The sequence below is a fragment of the Budorcas taxicolor genome, chromosome 12, assembly GCF_023091745.1.
Source record: "Budorcas taxicolor isolate Tak-1 chromosome 12, Takin1.1, whole genome shotgun sequence".
Lineage (NCBI taxonomy): Eukaryota > Metazoa > Chordata > Mammalia > Artiodactyla > Bovidae > Budorcas > Budorcas taxicolor.
The window spans coordinates 34443070-34463815 of NC_068921.1; the positions used below are offsets into that span (position 1 = coordinate 34443070).

The 20746-nt window shown below is 45.1% G+C and overlaps 1 protein-coding gene across 1 annotated transcript in view; it reads right to left on the minus strand.

Annotated features, from left to right (window-relative positions):
* The window catches only part of TNFRSF19 (TNF receptor superfamily member 19), a 96092-nt gene that overhangs the window by 47383 nt on the left and 27963 nt on the right, over positions 1–20746 (minus strand). Inside the window, exon 4 of the mRNA XM_052650090.1 lies at positions 3906–4084. Coding sequence (XP_052506050.1) covers positions 3906–4084 — 179 coding nt within the window. The remainder of the gene's footprint in view (positions 1–3905; positions 4085–20746) is intronic.

Genomic DNA, 20746 nt, shown 5'->3' on the forward strand with positions numbered 1-20746 from the left:
GTTTTCCAAAGCAGCAGCACCGTTTTACATTTCCAGTTTCTCCAGTCCTCACCAATACCTGCTATTGTCTGTCTTTTGGCTACAGCCATCCTTGTGGACACAGAATCAAGAATATACAGAAGAACTGTATAAAAAAGATCTTCATGACCTGGATAATCACGATGGTGTGATCACTCACCTAGAGCCAGACATTCTGGAATGTGAAGTCAAGTGGGCCTTAGAAAGCATCACTACGAACAAAGCTAGTGGAGGTGATGGAATTCCAGTTGAGCTGTTTCAAATCAGCCAGACATCCTGGAATGTGAAGTCAAGTGGGCCTTAGAAAGCATCACTACCAACAAAGCTAGTGGAGATGATGGAATTCTAGTTGAGCTATTTCAAATCCTGAAAGATGATGCTGTGAAAGTGCTGCACTCAATATGCCAGCAAATTTGGAAAACTCAGCAGTGGCCACAGGACTGGAAAAGGTCAGTTTTCATTCCAGTCCCAAAGAAAGGAAATGCCAAAGAATGCTCAAACTACCACACAATTGCACTCATCTCACACGCCAGTAAAGTAATGCTCAAAATTCTCCAAGCCAGGCTTCAGCAATACGTGAACTGTGAACTTCCAGACGTTCAAGCTGGTTTTAGAAAAGGCAGAGGAACCAGAGATCAAATTGCCAACATCCGCTGGATCATCAAAAAAGCAACAGAGTTCCAAAAAACCATCTATTTCTGCTTTATTGACTATGCCAAAGCCTTTGACTGTGTGGATCACAATAAACTGTGGAAAATTCTGAAAGAGATGGGAATACCAGACCACCTGACCTGCCTCTTGAGAAATCTGTATGTAGGTCAGGAAGCAACACTTAGAACTGGACATGGAACAACAGACTGGTTCTAAGTAGGAAAAGGAGTACGTCTAGGCTGCATGTTATCACCCTGCTTATTTAACTTCTATGCAGAGTACATCATGAGAAACACTGGGCTGGAGGAAGCACAAGCTGGAATCAAGATTGCTAGGAGAAATATCAACAACCTCAGATATGCAGATGACACCACCCTTATGGCAGAAAGTGAAAAAGAACTAAAGAGCCTCTTGATGAAAGTGAAAGAGGAGAGTGAAAAAGTTGGCTTCAAGCTCAACATTCAGAAAACGAAGACCGTGGCATCCAGTCCCATCACTTCATGGCAAATAGATGGGGAAACAGTGGCTGACTTTATTTTGGGGGGCTCCAAAATCACTGCAGATGGTGACTGCAGCCATGAAATTAAAATATGCTTGGTCCTTGGAAGGAAAGCTATGACCAACCTAGACAGCATATTAAAAAGGAGAGACATTACTTTGCCAATAAAGGTCTGTCTAGACAAGGCTATGGTTTTTCCAGTGGTCATGTATGGATGTGAGAGTTGGACTGTGAAGAAAGCTGAGCACCGAAGAATTGATGCTTTTGAACTGTGGTGTTGGAGAAGACTCTTGAGAGTCCCTTGTACTGTAAGGAGATCCAACCAGTCCATCCTAAAGGAGATCAGCCCTGGGTGTTCATTGGAAGGATTGATTTTAAAGCTGAAACTCCAATACTTTGGCCACCTGATGCAAAGAGCTGACTCATTGGAAAAGACCCTGATGCTGAGAAAGATTGAGGGGAGGAGGAGAAGAGGACAACAGAGGATGAGATGGTTAGATGGCATCACCAACTCAATGGACATGAGTTTGGGTAAACTCCGGGAGTTGGTGATGGACAGGGATGCCTGGCGTGCTGCAGTTCATGGGCTGGCAGAGAGTCGGACACGACTGAGTGACTGAAATGAACTGATCCTCATGGATGTGAAGTATATGTGTGGGTATTTTTCTGCATTTCCCTGATGACTGATATTGAGTATCTTTTCACGAGCTCACTCATGAGTATCATCTGTGTATCTTATTTGCAGAAATGTCTATTCATATCCTTTGCCCATAATTTAATTGGGTTACTTGTCTTTTTGTTATTGAGTTGTAAGAGCTCTTTATATATTCTAGATAAGATAGTTCCTTATCACATATATGGTTTATGATTTATGAATAGCTCTAATTCCAGGGGGTTGTCTCTCATTTTCTTGACAGTATCCTTTGAAGCACAAAAGATTTTAATTTTGATGAAGTCCAATACAGCTATTTTCCCTTTGGTTGTTGTGCTGTTGGTGTAAGACCACTACTTTTTGCATCTGTTTGGGTGGTAAGTTTTGCATGAGGACCTGACTCATAAGGCTATTTTCTGCTCTTCCTTTGGGCCCAGAGTTTTAGCTGTCTTCTGGCTTCAGTACAAGCCCCAGGACAAGCACCCAGCATCTGTCAAATGCCTGGTTTTGTGGGCACATGCTGGTCAAGTGCAGTGAGGGCCCTCCATCTGTCATGACTTGGAGCGTGGATTCTGGCAGCAGAGTCCTGGACACGGCTCCAAGTTGTGCCTCGTACTGTCTGTGCAGTCTTGCCTGAATAACCTTAGTGACAAAGCTCAGTTTCTTCATTTTTAAAACACTGTGAACATTACAGAAAATAATTCATGTAAAGTGCTTCTCTGTGTTAAATTGTTTCAGTCCTGTCTGACTTTTTTGCAACTCTATGGACTGCAGCCCGCCAGGCTCCTCTGTCCATGGGATTCTCCAGGCGAGATTACTGGAGTGGGTTGTCATTTCCTCCTTCAGAGGATACAGAGTGCTTAGCCACTAAGTAATACATGTCTGCTGCTCTCGTAATGCTGCTGGCCCTGGTCAATTCACTTTTGCCATAAAACCTGGGTTCCAGGTGAGCTCCAGGATTCCTGGTCTCTCCTTTGGCTCTGCTCTGTATTAAACACATCCTCCTGGCAGTCATCTGGTCTCTTCTCTGCCTTACCTCCTGCAGCAAGGCCTCTTCGCTCTCTAACAGACCACCATTCGGCCCCAGTGGGTCCCAGTTTTCATCACCACTCTGGCTTCCAGCTGCCTGTTTCATCTGGCAGGTCCAGCCAATCGTTACCTATAAGCACTTAAAACTTTAAAAATCCCTCCTCCTGGGCTTTGTCTCTCCACCTGGCCCAGGTGTGGTCTGCTTTCTGTCCATGGCCTGGGTTCCTTTCTGATGTGTACATTTAAGGTCTCCAGCATCACACAAGTCCACCCCTAACACCCCTTCTGCCTCTCCCTCCAGCCCGCTCTGTTGCCTACACCTACCTGCCTGTCCTCTCGGCCGTTTCTGAAATGCACACACGTCCACCCCAGGGCCTGCGTCCACAGAGACCTCAGCTTTTCAGTATCACGCAGCCTGATGACCCACTCTGATCCTGCCACTTGCCTCTCTTCTCTGTCCCTGGGGGGCACACCCAGACCCCTGAGCTGCTGAAGACTTTCTGTTTTCCCCAGGAACCACCACCTTCTACCTTTCTGCACAACTTCTTATTATTTACTATTCACATATCTTTCAAACCGTATTAGGATGTAAGCTGCCCATGGGCGGCAGTCTTTGTCTCCCTCCCGAAAGCAACACCTGGCAGCTGCCCCACAAACACCACAGAAGTGACCGGCTGGACGGTGGTATTTGCATTTCTCTGATCATATGGAGGATGGCCATCTTCCTAGCATCACAGGCCACATGAACTTCCTCTTTTGTGAGCTGCCTTATTCTTTCATCCCTTTGTCCATCTTTTCTTTCTTATTGACTGGTGGGGACTCTGCAGATTTTTGTGACACTGAGCCTTGGTCACTGGCTTATCTGTTTGATCCTAACCCCCCGTCTGTCACCATGCAGGGCGCGCGGGAGGCCCGGGAAACAGAAAAGCCGTGAACCTCGGCAACCTTGGATGTCAGCAGGTGGATGTCAGCAGGCATCCGTGTCTGGAAGGGAACCAGAGAGAAAATCCTGCTCAGAATAACGACCTGATCTCCCGGGGAGGACTGGCCACATACCCAGGCAGGCAGTCCCCGCAGACGGCGTCGCCGGTGGCCGAGCAGTTGGCCTTCTGGAAGCGGCTCAGCAGGGTGCAGTCCAGGCATGGCTTGCACTTCTGAGAGCCCCAGTCCTCCTTGAACCTGTGCGGCCGGCACTTCACACACTGGGCGTCCTCCCCGTAGCCAAAGCCACATTCCTGTGGGGATGAACAGACAAGAGATGGCTATTCAGACCCCGCAAGCATGAAAAAGGAGGACGACGAGATACGACGGGGAACCGGGCTGGTAATTACCCAGTGCCCGCCTCCCTGCACACAAAGGCCCCTCTTTCAGCGGTTCCCATGTGTCTCCCTGCTAATAATCTCTCTTACGACCAGAAGTATACTTTGTCATCCACTTTATTCCAGCAGCATGAGCATTTGAATACGAAAGGCTCTCTGCCTCCCGCTGCTGAATTATCGCCGGCTCAGGGCAGAATCAGGCACTTTCTTCTCTAATTCGGCCGGTCATCTGAGTCCTCAGAAACTGGAGTCAGGGAAATAGGCAGACACACACTCACTTATCAAGGCAGAAAATAAGTGCTTTGATAAGTATTAGAATGCAAGGACAGCTGCATATGAAATGTCAGAGGCTTACAAGCCTAGAAACCTATCCAGTGAACTGCCTTGAAATATTTAGCTGTTTATTATCATTGTTTAAACACTGAGTCTGACTCTTTTGCAACCCCATAGACTAATAGCCCACCAGGCTCCTCTGTCCATGGGATTCTCTAGGCAAGAATACTGGAGTGGGTTGCCATTTCCTTCTCCAGGGGATCTTCCTGACCCAGGGGTCAAGCCTGCATCTCCTGCGTCTCCTATATGGGCAGGGAGGTTCTTTACCACTGTGCCACCTGGGAAGCCCTGGCTGTTTATTGCTGTCTGATAGAAGATGCTTATATGACACCTAAAAGAACACTACACACACACACACACACACTCACATGCACACACACACACAACATCTTTCTTATCCATCCCTCTGTTGATGGACACTTAGGTTGCTTCCATACCTTTGCTATTTTAAGTGGTACTGCTATGAATCCTGAAGTGCATGTATTTTTTTGAATTAGTGTTTTTGTTTTTTTCATATGTATATCCTGGAGCAGAACTGCTGGGGCACAAGGTACGAGACCTACACCATTTAATTCCAGAGCCAGACTTCCTATTATTATACTGTGGGCCTTTCTGGCAGTTTATCTGACACGTACACAGGAGGATGTCTGAAGAGTTACATATCACAGTTAAACTGACTATGTGATGGTTTCTATAGAACTGCTGCTGCTGCTAAGTCGCTTCACTCATGTCCGACTCCATAGACGGCAGCCCACCAGGCTCCGCCGTCCCTGGGATTCTCCAGGCAAGAACACTGGAGTGGGTTGCCATTTCCTTCTCCAACGCATGAGAGCGAGAAGTGAAAGTGAAGTTGCTCAGTCGTGTCCGACTCTTCGCAACCCCATGGCCTGCAGCCTACAGGCTCCTCCATCCATGGGATTTGCCAGGCAAGAGTCCTGGATGGGGTGCCATCGCCTTCTCTGCTCTATAGAACACTGGCCATGAACAAGAAAACCAGGCAGCAGCTCATAAGCTGCACACGCAGCCCCACACGAGGGTGTGCCGGGGGCCCACACGGCCCCACACGAGGCTGTGCCGGGGGCCCACACGGCCCCACACGAGGCTGTGCCGGGGGCCCACACGGCCCCACACGAGGGTGTGCCAGTCCCACGGGCAGCCAGAGGGGCAGTGGGACTCAGGGCTCCCCTCACAGCCTCAGCTCTCTCTTCTGGGAACCATGGAAGCCAGAACACAGGTCCAGGGAGGTCAAAATCCTCATTTCTCCATAATATTTACACATTTAATTTCTCCATCCATTCAGTTCAGTTCAGTTCAGTCTCTCAGTCGTGTCCGACTCTCTGCGACCCCATGAATCGCAGCACGCCAGGCCTCCCTGTCCATCACCAACTCCCGGAGTTCACTCAGACTCACGTCTATCGAGTCCGTGATGCCATCCAGCCATCTCATCCTCTGTCGTCCCCTTCTCCTCCTGCCCCCACTCCCTCCCAGCATCAGAGTCTTTTCCAATGAGTCAACTCTTTGCATGAGGTGGCCAAAGTACTGGAATTTCAGTTTTAGCATCATTCCTTCCAAAGAAATCCCAGGGCTGATCTCCTTTAGGATGGACTGTTTGGATCTCCTTGCAGTCCAAGGGACTCTCAAGAATCTTCTCCAACACCACAGTTCAAAAGCATCAATTCTTTGGCACTCAGCTTTCTTCACAGTCCAACTCTCACATCCATACATGACCGCAGGAAAAACCATAGCCTTGACTAGACGGACCTTTGTTGGCAAAATAATGTCTCTGCTTTTGAATATGCTATCTAGGCTGGTCATAACTTTTCTTCCAAGGAATAAGCGTCTTTTAATTTCATGGCTGCAGTCACCACCTGCAGTGATTTTGGAGCCCCCTCAAAATAAATAAAGTCTGACACTGTTTCCGCATCTATCTGCCATGAAGTGATGGGACTGGATGCCATGATCTTTGTTTTCTGAATGTTGAGCTTTAAGCCAACTTTTTCACTCTCCTCTTTCACTTTCGTCAAGAGGCTTTTTAGTTCTTCTTCACTTTCTGCCATCCATATTTATATACAAAGACAACTAATTAAAAAATAAATCAAAATCAACAGACACACATACAAAAATATACAAATGAATTTAATTATAAAACAGACATAGACTCACAGACATAGAAAACAAACTTATGGTTACCAAAGGAGGAGGTGGAGGAGAGGGACAACTTTGAAGGTTGGGGTTAACGGATACACACTACTGTATATAAAACAGATAAACAGCAGGTTCTACGATATAGCACAGGGAACCATACACAATATCTTCTAATAATCTATGATGGGGAAAGAATCTGAAAAAGCATAGGTATATATGTGTGCCTGAATCTCTTTGCTGTACACCCGAAACTAACACGTTGTAAATCAACTACACTTCAATCAAAAAACAAAAACCAATACAAAGAATAGTATTGCCTGTACTCAGTAAGGAACTCAATAAAGGGTATTAGCAATAAGGCTTCAATCCACTAATGAACTCATGCACATTTGGGAGGAGGGGCCCCTTCGTCCCCCTTGCAGCTCCTCTGTCCGTCTTTCAGATGTGTCTTGAACAAGCACAGCAAAGTGCTGGGGAGAAAAACAAAGCAGGAGGTCAGCCCCTCCTCAACCCTGAGGGCTCCATCTGGACAAAGCTCTGACCCGAAGGCGGGGGAGGGTGGGGCAGGAGAAGGGTGGAACCGGGGTCTCCCGCATTGAGGCAGATTCTTTACCATCTGAGCCGCGAGGGAAGCCCCAATTCACAAATTAGAATCTCTTTAAAACTGTTAACAGGGATTCTTTTTTTTGTGGGGGTGGAATGATGAGGTGTTTTCAGTTCTCATGACTCCGTAATGATTTGATTTTCGTACAGAAAGCAGCTGTAGCAATCAGGAAAACAGCACAGACGCACATCTAGAGAGTTCTTAGGATGTGTGCTTGGTCTCAGTGGGGTGGGGGGGAGCCCCTGCTATTTGGGGGGCTGAGCCTCTCAGTGTGATCTGCGTTGGGACCACGTCAGCTGCAGAGAGAGCCGGGCATCCCAAGATTTTCATTTGGCACAGAAGGGCACCTCCCACCCCGTGCCCCCAGCATCAGGGATCAAAGCATGTGACATCCGGGGTGGGGCCTCAAGCTCAGCGTCCCCGTCAAAGGTCCCTGGCGCCACAACTGCAAAATCGCTCTCGGATGCAGGCGGCTTGGACTGCATGGGTCTCATACAGGTTAACAAGCAGGGAAGGAGCAGCAGGGAGAGGAAGACAAGCAAACAGAGGGAAAGAGGTAGGGGTCCGTGAACTGGCAGCACACCTCTGAAACGCTGCTCCCCCGGCCAGGCTGACACAGCAGAATGGGGGTATTCTCCTACACTGGAGATAAACACACATGGGCCACTTGCCAGCCAAGTTACTCTGGGAACTCTCTGACCCTCAGCTGCTTCATCTGTGAGAGGGGATAATCACCCGGCCCTACAGGGCTATTCTGAGAAATAAACTGGAAAACATATAAAGCCTCCAAACTAGAAATCAAGCACTAGCATCCAGCCAAAGAAGGGAAACCAATGGCTTTTACTTTTCTGGATGCTCTACAGTCCAAGTTTTCTTGATTCCAGTATAATAAAGTCTCACTGGGGAACAAAGGGGTCTGCAGACCCCAGTTTTTTAGGTGACTTCAAACATCACTTTGAAGTACTTTAGCCACTTGATGCAAAGAACTGACTCACTGGAAAAGACCCTGATGCTAGGAAAGATTGAGGGCAAAAGGAGAAGAGGACGACAGAGGATGAGATGGTTGGATGGCATCATTGATTCAATGGACGTGAGTTTGCGCAAACTCCAGGAGATGGTGAAGGACAGGGAAGCCTGGCGTGCCGTGGTACATGGGGTCGCAAAGAGTCGACACGACTGAGAGACTGAACAATAACAAAAGCGTCACTTTTCATCTAAAACATTTTTACTGAATAAAAATCTGTTTAAAATGAGTCTCCAACTACTTGCTTTTGAAAATGGGTACACAAAATAGAACTTCACCTTTCCTGGTTGAATCCACTGCTGCATTGCGCTATAGCACAAAGAACCAGACAGCTCTGGGTCTGCAGGGGCTGCGGCTGTGTTAACGCCCCTGCCAGGCAGTCAGCTGCCCTCCCTCTCTCCTGCCGGGCATCACTGTCCACAGCCACTCACTTCCTCTCCCCATTCCCGAGACACTGGATAAATGATCCGACTTGAAAGAATACACACAGGGGTGTTGATAGTCCCATCTCTCTTGAGAAAGAACGTATACTTTAGTGTTGGAGAAATCTTTGTGCTTCCTTTTTGATTCTTGGCTGTATTCTAGAGTGTCTATCCCACACGAGGACTGTTTTGGCCAAAGAGTTTTTGCCATATATCGCTGTGTGTCATTTACATGGCATTAGATTCCATAGAATGAGGATTTCATGATTTTTTTTTTTTTTTGGCTCATTCTACACTCTTTCAGAATCTCTGAAAGAGATGGGAATACCAGACCACCTGACCTGCCTCTTGAGAAATCTGTATGCAGGTCAGGAAGCAACACTTAGAACTGGACGTGGAACAACAGACTGGTTCCAAATAGGAAAAGGAGTACGTCAAGCCTGTATATTGTCACCCTGCTTATTTAACGTATATGCAGAGTACATCATGAGAAACGCTGGACTGGAAGAAACACAAGCTGGAATCAAGATTGCCGGGAGAAATATCAGTCACCTCAGATATGCAGATGACACCACCCTTATGGCAGAAAGTGAAGAGCCACTTGATGAAAGTGAAAGAGGAGAGTGGAAAATTTGGCTTAAAGCTCAACATTCAGAAAACTAAGATCATGGCATCTGGTCCCATCACTTCATGGGAAATAGATGGGGAAACAGTGGAAACACTGTCAGACTTTATTTTGGGGGGCTCCAAAATCACTGCAGATGGTGACTGCAGCCATGAAATTAAAGGACGCTTACGCCTTGGAAGAAAAGTGATGACCAATCTAGATAGTATATTCAAAAGCAGAGACACTATTTTGCCTACTAAAGTCCATCTAGTCAAGGCCATGGTTTTTCCAGTGGTCATGTATGGATGCGAGAGTTGGACTGTGAAGAAGGCTGAGTGCCAAAGAATTGATGCTTTTGATCTGTGGTGTTGGAGAAGACTCTTGAGAGTCGCTTGGACTGCAAGGAGATCCAACCAGTCCATTCTGAAGGAGATCAACCCTGAGATTTCTTTGGAAGGAATGATGCTAAAGCTGAAGCTCCAGTACTTTGGCCACCTGATGCCAAAGTTGACTCATTGGAAAAGACTCTGATGCTGGGAGGGAGTGGGGGCAGGAGGAGAAGGGGACGACAGAGGATGAGATGGCTGGATGGCATCACGGACTCGATGGACGTTAGTCTGAGTGAACTCTGGGAGATGGTGATGGACAGGGAGGCCTGGCGTGCTGTGATTCATGGGGTCACAAAGAGTTGGACACGACTGAGTGACTGAACTGAACTGACACTGGACCAAATCATATATAGAAAGAAAAAAGTGGGGCTTCAACTGTATCATAGGCTTCCTTAATAACTGGATACTGGCTCACTATTCCTGCCTGGCGTTCACATGTTTTATTGGCAGCAACAGCAATTTTCTTTGGTGTAGCACTGGGTGAGGGGTTGAGGTAAGGCTTTGTATCATTAGTATCATAAAACAGTACCGAAATGTACAGAGCAGCAACCATGAGTCATACTTGTACAGAGACTGATTATTTGGGTGAATTTTATTCAAATAGCTCAGCTGATAAAGAATCCTCCTGCAATGCAGGAGACCCTGGTTCCATTCCTGGGTCGGGAAGATCTGCTCGAGAAGGGATAGGCTACCCACTCCAGTATTCTTGGGCTTCCCTTGTGGCTCAGCTGGTAACGAATCCACCTGCAATGCAGGAGACCTGGGTTTGGTCCCTGGGTTGGAAGATCCCCTGGAGACGAGAAAGGCAACCCACTCCAGTATCTGGCCTGGAGAATTCCATAGACCGTATAGTCCATGGGGTCACAAAGAGTCAGACATAACTCACTCACAGACATAGAGAAGTATGGCTACCAAGGTGGAGGAGGAGGGGAGGGTTGGACTGGGAGTTTGGGGTTAGTAGATGCCAACTGTTATATACGGGATGGATAAACAACAAGGTCCTACTGTGCAGCACAGGGAACTATATTCAGTATCCTGTGATAAAGCATAATAGGAAGGAATACAAAAAATAATGTATGTATCTCATATACCTGAATCACTTTGCTACACAGCAGTAATTACCACAACATTGTAAATCTTCAATAAATTACTTCAATAAATACTTGAATAAAATTTTTAAGTATATATTTTCTCTAAAGTATTTGCCATTTTTAAAACAATACTATTTTAATACTATTTTTAAACTTTTAAGAATAACATCACAGCTTGCAGTTCATGACAGCTTAAGTGTATGAAGTGACCATTTCATGTGTTGAATTAACTAGACATCTTGAATTAACTAGAAATTCAGAGCAATTATTTCCAAAGAATTATTGTACAACATCCAAGGCAGCAACCACTTTTAGAGCCAATTTGTCGTATTTCTAAAGTACCGTAAACAGACAGATGCCATAATTATTTGAAATCCAGGCTATAAAGTAAACAGCACATAAATATTAAATTATATCCCACTATAAATGTCTACTTTGATGTTTTTATTTCATTCAGTGAAACAAAGTGGTTAGAGTGCCTTGAAATCTTCCATATTAAGCTCAATAAACAACCCATCCTTCATTTGTAACTTCCTACCCCCCACCCCCAGACAAACACTACAGCCAGGTTTGCGGAAACCTCACAGACACACCCTTCTTGTGTGTGTGCATGGGAGTACAACCTGAGTGCATCTGCCTGTCTCAGGGCATGGTGGCAGTGTTCAGGATACAGGTCTCACCACTGCATCCCAAGGGCAAGCTCTCCGCCCCGGGTGAAATTCACTGGTGAGGACCATGTGTTTCACTTGGGCATCTAACCAAAATAGCATCTGATCTTTGGGGTTTTCCCTCATGCCTCTGGGCTAGTAGGGGGTGATTTCTCTAGTAAAGTGCTTTCTTTGAGTACAGAAGTAGAAGAAGTATGGACGGGTCTCTGAAGAGGAGGCAGGGAGCAGGCTGCCTGTGGTGGATCTGCTTCATCTTACCTTTGACAGACCCTCCACTTGATCAAACTGGACAAGCTTCTCTGAGCCACTTTCTCGACTATGCCCTGTTCTTAGGTCTGGTCTTGAAGAGCCCAGGTGTCTCCCATTCTCCACACATGCTTACTCTCCGTATCTGACCAGCTCTCCTCACCCTCCCCCCACCCTCCCCACCCACTGGTGATGTCTGATCGTCTGCCCACCTTCAGCAGGAATCCCCCCGTCTGTTTAGCTGGGATGCACCTTCCCCTGATACTTCCTCTTTGGGAGTTCCCACCCCGATCCCCATCCTGCTCCTGGGCGCTCACCCCCTACACGTCCACCTGGATTTGAAACTGAACCCAGTTGTAGGCTGAAGTCTCTGCTGCAAAAGCTCCTGAACAGAAGTTCTTTTTACTGCTTTAACCTCTGTCCGACACATCCCAGGTGGCCCTGAATTCTCCCTCTGACCCTTTTGTTAGAAGGAGTGTATGTGTGTGTGTGTGTGTGTGTGTGTGTGTGTGTGTGTGTGTGTCTGGCATGGAGTTATGTGGAAGGGAAGAGTGAGTCAGTCACCAGCCTGGGCTCTAGAATTAGTGACATGTTTTAGCTCAGTTGGTAAAGAATCTGCCTGAAATGCAGGAGACCCCGGTTCGGTTCCTGGGTTGGGAAGACCTGCTGGAGAAGGGATAGGCTACCCACTCCAGTATTCTTGGGCTTCCCTTGTGGCTCAGCTGGTAAAGAATCCGCCTTCAATGTAGGAGACCCTGGTTCGGTTGCTGGGTCAGGAAAATCCCCTGGAGATGGGAAAGGCTACCCACTCCAGTATTCTGGCCTGGAGAATTCCATGGACTGTATAGTCCAGGGGCTCACAAATAGTTGGACATGACTGAGTTTCCCTTCACTTTCACTTTTGTTTATGGAGGACCATTTCCCATTGATATCCATGCTAGAAATGCATGGAGGCTTCAAGACAATACTATGGCCTGTATTTTTTAAATTATGACCTGCTGGAGACAAGGGTTCATTCCTGAGTTGGGCAGACCCCTGGAGAAGGGAATGGTAGCCCACTCCAGTATTCTTGCCTGGAGAATCCCAGGGATGGAGGAGCCTGGCGGGCTACAGTGCTCCTCGGCTATGAATTCCCACTTCTCCAGGATGTATGCAGAGATGACCCCCTCCCCCTGTAAAATCCCACCACAGTGCACCCCACACCTGCTGCAAAGGTTCTGAGTCATCCCTGTTCCACCATCCTCAACAAGAGGCACTGAGTAACTTTTCTTTAGCAGTAGTTAAGCCAGTGTGTAATAAAGAACTGCCTGCTGTTTAAGATGGATGAACAAATATTGCGCATTTTCCTAAAGTGTATTATTATTATTACTACCACTACTACTGCTGGTGCTATTATTTAACTCCAGGGAGCAAGCCTGTAAAGGTCATGGCAATATTTCCCAGTCGGCAAGGCCAAGCCTTCCTCCGGGGAGGGCGGGGTTGCATGGAGCGGCTGCCTTGTCTTGGTTCCGAGGCGGCAGGAGGCTGGACCGAGCCGGCGGCCACGGCTCCGTCACTCTGCCCAATATTTTTAAGCCACACTTGGTGGCTTTCCAGTAGCAAAATGACTCAAAGTAAACAGTCCTCAGATCTCCTTCTCTCCTCCCTCCTCTGCAAACCCAGAACTGAACAAAAACACAAGTGGATCCCACTTACATGCTGGGGGAGCAGGCCCCCACCCCCAACAGGGGAGATCCTCCCAGACCATGAAATATCCCGGAGACACACTCTGGGTGCTCGAGTAGAAAGCACTATTTATTTGTGTGGCCAGTGACTATTAACTTGGGTTCTTTGAACTTTAAAAGCTCAACTTGGACGGAGAAGAAGTTATTTATAGAGAAAATCTAGGGCACAGAAATGGGAAGGACAAAATAGATTCATGTGGCCAGTGTTTAGAAATCAGCTTTTTAATTTCCTTTAATAAAACAACACCAAAGACACAAAGACGCATCCCCCCACTCCAAACTTTCGGTTTGTGAAAACCCGCAGTTGAGTTTTTCTAAAGAAAAATGACAAGCTAGAGCTTGTTAATCTCTGCCAAACATCACTGGGCTCGATTAGGTATAATTAAACACAAATAAAGTGAGCAACAGTGTAATTAAATGGCAGAAATGAATCCTTTTATGCTTGAAAATTACACTAAATTTTGTGTAACTTTGTTCATAAGGATGAAAACAATTTTCCAAGAGGGAGACGTCTTTAAAAATAGGAGTCCCCGCATAGACTCGCATAAACTCTTGTTGTTTACAAGAGTCAATTTTTTCACATTAACTAAAATCATCCCAATAATTGCTTAGCAAAGCTTACTTTGAAAGCCATGCCAGAGACTTGAAGTCTGTTTCCAGAGGCTCATGCAAAAACTAGTTTCCTGATTTACTGCTGAGAGGCGACCGTGTTAAAAGCTCACTGTTGGCATCAACACTCAGTGCGGGGGAAGGGCTGGGCAAACTCGAGACGGTGAGAATCCAAGTCTAATGTGGTCACTTCGGGAAAACAAAAATATCATCTCCCACACATCCCAATGCTGTTTGCTCTCATGAGCCCCCGGGACGCCACCTGACACTCACGCACACGGTCCTGGGCAAAACACCGGCGGGGCTGCTCATAGAGCCGCGGAAACCACACAGGGTATTTTTTGCCTCAGAAATAGGAAAAAGACATTATTCATTATCTTTATCATAGACTCTCAAAAACTAAAACCTAAACCATGCAGTGGGGGAGACAGTAAATATGGCTCACGGGAATAAAACCCTCAAAACAGACTCCAAATGGTTCCATGACTTACCACATTATTTTCCAAAAGATTCAGGAAATCTACTTCCTAAGCTGAGTTACTCAAAAGTCTTTTTTTTTCTTTTGAAGATTTCTCTTTTGTTCCCCATTTAAATTTCTCCTTAATTGAGTTTTTCATTTTAAATAACAAAGAGTTTGAGCTAACATTTGCATGGATCACATACTGCTGATCAAATGTGCTGTGCTGTGCTTCGCCATTCAGTCATGTCCGACTCTTTGGGACCCCATGGACTGTAGCCCCCCAGGCTCCTCTGTCCATGGGATTCTCCAGGCAAGCATACTGGAGTGGGTTGCCATACCCTCCTCCAGGGAATCTCAACCCAGGGATTGAACCCAGGTCTCCCACATTGCAAGCGGATTCTTTACCCTCTGAGCCACCAGGGAAGCTGATCAAATACATTTGTCTAATTAAAATAATTAAAATTTGCACACAGGTTACTTATGTATCAGTATATGTTATGCAGAATATTGATTACATATACTATAAATGTAATATACATTGTATATGTGTTTATATTCTTTATGAGCTGTGCTGTGCTAAGTCTCTTCAGTTGTGTCCAACTCTTTGCAATCCCATGGACTGTAGCCTGCCAGGCTTCTCCATCCTTAGGATTCTCCAGGCAAGAATACTGGAGTGGGTTGCCATTTCCTTCTCCAGGGGATCTTCCTGACCCCGGATTGAACCTGGGTCTCCTGCATTTGGCAGGCAGATTCTTTACCACTAGCGCCACCTGGGAAGTCCCTTATATATTAGCCATGTAATATCAATTATGTAATGCTAATATAATACATATTTACACATACAAATATGTACGTGTACTTAAGTGTTTGTTTACCTTAACATATCTGAGATTACAGTGACCCACTGATAATAACCACTATCATGGTTCCATTAACGCTACATGAGTACTGAAATGTATTAATTTGTTGTTACGACCATGTTAAGACTGGCTTGTACAGTAAGTACAACCATGTTAGTAATGGCTTGGCCAAACGTCTCGTTTTGGAAAAGCCAGAATGAACTTTTTGGCCAACCCAATACTATATCATGGTAAGTAACAAAATGAATATGAAATTTTCTTTAAAAAGGGCCTAAATGAGAGAGATGGTGCTTGGGGCTCTCGGGCAGGGTGGGAGGGGGGCGGATAACCTGGGAACCAAATGGGCTGCTGAGATGTCCCTCGGCACCGAAAGCCCGGCCAGGTACACCATGGCCTGGCAGCGACAGGCAGAGGGTGACCCCAAGCGGCCCCACCACCCTCCCCACGCCGTCACTCATGAACAGCGGTGGTGGACACGCCGGCTAATCTCTGTGTCTCTGGTTCCGAATCTGTGAACAGGAGCAGCTAGACTCCCCTCTTCAGACCTACGCTGTGGGGATTTCTGGTGACACACACGGAGATCACCCAGAAACCGGCTCGTGATGTCAGCCACCACTGTCCACTCTCATTGTATGAGTGGTATCACAGAGTCACAGGGACAGACATTTTGAGAGAGAGGCCTTAGTTTTTATAAGACACACTCTGCAGAAGCACGTAACAGAAAGTATACACACGAAGTCTCCAAACAAGTACTCGTTTAATAAGTGGCCAAAGATGGAAGGGGTGTCCATCTCAATGAGCCACAAGGATCTTATGGAACCTGGGGCTGCGGGGTAGACGCCTTACACTCTCACTACTGGGAGGAAGTGAAAAGCGGTCGGAATGGTTGTTCCATGACCAACACCGCAGGTGAGCGGAGAGCATAGCGCCCCAGGCGAGCGCTCCCCGAGGCTGGCAACAAGCCCCTCTGCATGTCCTAAGGGTAGGGACCTAACCATGGGGGAGGAAGCCAGACACCTTCCGAAAAGGCAGGGCTGAAAGCTTTCCAAAGAAAATAATAATTAGGAGTAATAAAACCACAGATGGAAATTTTAAGTATACCTGCTCACCCAACAAATTTCCAAGCTTGAGTTTTAAAATACAGATACATGTTTGCAATTCAAAGAACTGCATGACCCAGACTTTGTTATTTTAGAGAGACACGATAGTAGAAAATAGAAGTTTTAAATTATGTTTAGTATAGCAAAATACATTATATAGTAATGTTAGAAGAAAGATTATTTGAAAGCTCTATGTTTGGTGAAAATGCTCCTTTTAAAATTCTTAACATGAAGAAAACTTTGGTTGTCGGTATGGATCATTTGATCCAGCTTTTCTACTTTTTCATAACTAATCTAAAAGCATTTATTGTGCTTTTAAAATATCAAACATTACAGGTAACCAAACTGGTAAGCCTCAGTTAAAAAAGCAAAGATGTTTGTACTCATCTGCTTCCCTACAAATGAACAGATTCCTCCTCCAAATTATGTATTGAATATTCCAAGCAGAAAGCAATTAGATTATTTATAAATGTTGATATCTAACAATTTAACAAAAACTTAGTGAAAAAATTTTTTTACCTCACTTTGAAAAACTTGGAAGTGACTCATTAACCAATTGAACATAATTGTTGATTTAAGTGATTTATCTGATTTTAATATACTCAGAACTTTTCTTTCCTCTGAAAGATATATGTTCTTGCTAAAAATTTAATAAAATCAGCCTGGAAGGAAAAAACTGCAAATTCACGGGTAGGCAGTTTGGAGATTTCTAGTTCCAAAGTAATGGCTTATATTAAAACAAACAAACAAACAAAAAAGCCTCATATTCTTTGCCTTGATTAATTAATGGGGAAACAAAAATATTTTTTTAGTTCCATTGGTATGTTTGACTCCTTTGCCTTTCTTATATTCTACAGTTTAGAGCCTGAGCAAGGCTCACTTGCTAATTTTATTTACTAAGAGCTAAAACCAAACTAAAAGACTTGGCAAACATATTTTTAGTAACACACCAATCACACATTCATTAACTTTTACATTACTAGATTTAACTGTTACCTTTCTTTCCAAGTGGCTCAGAGGGTAAAGAATCTGCCTGCAATGTGGGAGACCTGAGTACGATCCCTGGGTTGGCAAGATACCCTGGAGGAGGGCACGGCAGCACACCAGTATTATTGCCTGGTGAATCGCTATGGACAGAGGAGCCTGGCGGGCTGCAGTCCACGGGGTCATGAAGAGTCAGACATGACTGAGTGCCTAAGCACCATGTACACTATGTACTAGCACTTACTTTCCAAAACCTATTTGAGGTTGACCGATCTGTTCACTCCTCTAGCAAAGACACACTAAGTGTCTGTTAAACGGAGCTGGGCAGTCTGTGTAGACACTGAGGGTGAAAGCTGACCGGGTGCCTGCCTGCAGGGTAGATATATCAGGACATGCAGGAACACCCTCAGCGTATGTAAATTTCTGCTTCCGAGTGGGTCTTCAGCTCAGTTCAGTTCAGTTGCTCAGTTGTATCCAACTCTTTGTGACCCCATGGACTGCAGCACATCAGGCCTCCCTGTCCATCACCAACTCCCACAGCTTACTCAAACTCATGTCCATTGAGTTGGTGAGGCCATCCAACCATCTCATCCTCTGTCATCCCCTTCTCCTCCCGCCTTCAATCTTTCCCAGCATCAGGGTCTTTTCCGATGAGTTAGTTCTTCACATCAGGTGGCCAAAATATTGGAGTTTCCACTTCAGCATCAGTCCTTCTAATGAATATTCAGGACTGATACCCTTTAGGATGGACTGGTTGGATCTCCTTGCAGTTCAAGGGACTCTCAGAGTCTCCTCCAACACCACAGTTCAAAAGCATCAATTCTTTGGCACTCAGCTTTCTTTAGAGTCCAACTCTCACATCCACACATGACCACTAGAAAAACCATAGCTTTGACTAGATGGACCTTTGTTGGCAAAGTAATGTCTCTGCTTTTGAATATGCAGTCTAGGTTGGTCAAAGCTTTTCTTCCAAGGAGCAAGAGTCTTCTAATTCCATGGCTGCAGTCACCACCTGCACTGATTTTGAAGCCTCCCAGAATAAAGTCTCTCACTGTTTCCCCATCTATTTGCCATGAAGTGATGGGACCAGATGCCATGATCTTAGTTTTCTGAATGTTGAGTTTTAAGCCAACTCTTTCACTCTCTTCTTTCACTTTCATCAAGAGGCTCTTCAGTTCTTCTTCCCTTTCTGCCATAAGGGTGGTGTCATCTGCCTATCTGAGGTTATTGATATTTCTCCCGGCAATCTTGATTCCAGCTTGTGCTTCATCCAGCCCAGCATTTCTCATGATGTACTCTGCATATAAGTTGAGCAAGCAGGGTGACAATATACAGCCTTGACATACTCCTTTCCCAATTTGGAACCAGTCTGTTGTTCCATGTCCAGTTCTAACTGTTGCTTCTTGACCTGCATACAGATATCTCAGGAGGCAGGTCAGGTGTTCTGGTTTTCCCATCACTTAAAGAATTTTTCACAAAATTTGTTGTAATCCACAGTCAAAGGCTTTGGCATAGTCAATAAAGCAGATGTAGATGTTCTTTTGGAACTCTCTTGCTTTTTTGATGATCCAATGGATGTTGGCAATTTGACCTCTGGTTCCTCTGCCTTTTCTAAATCCAATTTGAACATCTGGAAGTTCATGGTTCATGTACTATTGAAGCCTGGTTTGGAGGATTTTGAGCATTACTTTACTAGCGTGTGAGATGAGTACAATTGTGTGGTAGTTTGAGCATTCTTTGGCATTGCCTTTCTTTGGAATTGGAATGAAAACTGACTTTTCCAGTCCTGCGGTCACTGGTGAGTTTTCCAAATTTGCTGGCATATTGAGTGCAGCACTTTCATAGCATCATCTTTCAGGATTTGAAACAGCTCAACTGGAATTCCATTGCCTCCACTAGCTTTGTTCATAGTGATGCTTCCTAAGGCCCACTTGACTTCACATTCCAGGATGTCTGGCTTGAGGCAAGTGATCACACCATTGTGGTTATCTGGGTCATGAAGATCCTTTTTGTACAGTTCTTCTGTGTAGTCTTGCCACCTCTTCTTAATATCTTCTGTTTCTGTTAGGTCCATACCATTTCTGTCCTTTAATGTGCCCATCTTTGCATCAGATATTCCCTTGGTATCTCTAATTTTCTTGATGAGATCTCTATCTTTCCCATTCTATTGTTTTCCTTTATTTCTTTGGATTGATCACTGAGGAATGCTTTCTTATCTCTCCTTGCTATTCTTTGGAACTCTGTATTCAAATGGGTATATCTTTCCTTCTCTCCTTTGCCTTTAGCTTCTCTTCTTTTCTCAGCTATTTATAAGGCCTCCCCAGACAACCATTTTGTCTTTTTCTTTTCTTTTCTTGGGGATGGTCTTGATCACTGCTCCTGTACAATGTCATGAACTTCCGTTCCTAGTTCTTCAGGCACTTTGTCTATCAGATCTAATCCCATGAATCTATTTCTCACTTCCACTATATAATCATAAGGGATTTGATTTAGGTCCTATCTGAATGGTCTAGTGGTTTTCCCTACTTTCTTCAATTTAAGTCTACATTTAGCAATAAGGAGTTCATGATTTTAGCCATAGTCAGCTCCCGGTCTTGTTTTTGCTGATTGTACAGAGCTTCTCCATATTTGGCTGCAAAGAATATAATCAATCTGATTTTGGTATTGACCATCTGGTGATGTCCATGTGTAAAGTCTTTTCTTATGTTGTTGGAAGAGGGTGTTTGCTATGACCAGTGCATTCTCTTGACCTGCATCGTTTTATACTCCAAGGCCAAATTTGCCTGTTACTTCAGGTATCTCTTAACATCCTAGTTTTGCATTCCAGTCCCCTATAATGAAAAGGACATCTTTTTTTGGTGTTAGTTCTAGAAGGTCTTGTAGGTCTTCATAGAACCGTTGAACTTCAACTTCTTCAGCATTACTGGTTGGGGCATAAACTAGGATTACTGTGATACTGAATGGTTTGCCTGGTAAACAAACAGAGATCATTCTGTTGTTTTTGAGATTGCATCCAAGTACTACATTTCGGACTCTTTTTGTTGACTATGATGGCCTCTCCATTTCTTCTAAGAGATTCTTGCCTACAGTAGTAGAGTGGGTTTCTGGAATCTAATATTTTAGGGACATCATTACCTTCACTTTTACTGTTTTTTCCTTAATTTGTCCTAGACATTTTTAAAATGAGGAAATGGATCATAAATACTAATAAACAAAAAGAGTACGCATAGGAGAGTTATTCCTTGCTTCCTTTTGTTGCTGTTAATGAAATAAAGTTGGACAGCTATTGCAACAATCAGGGAAAATTACTCC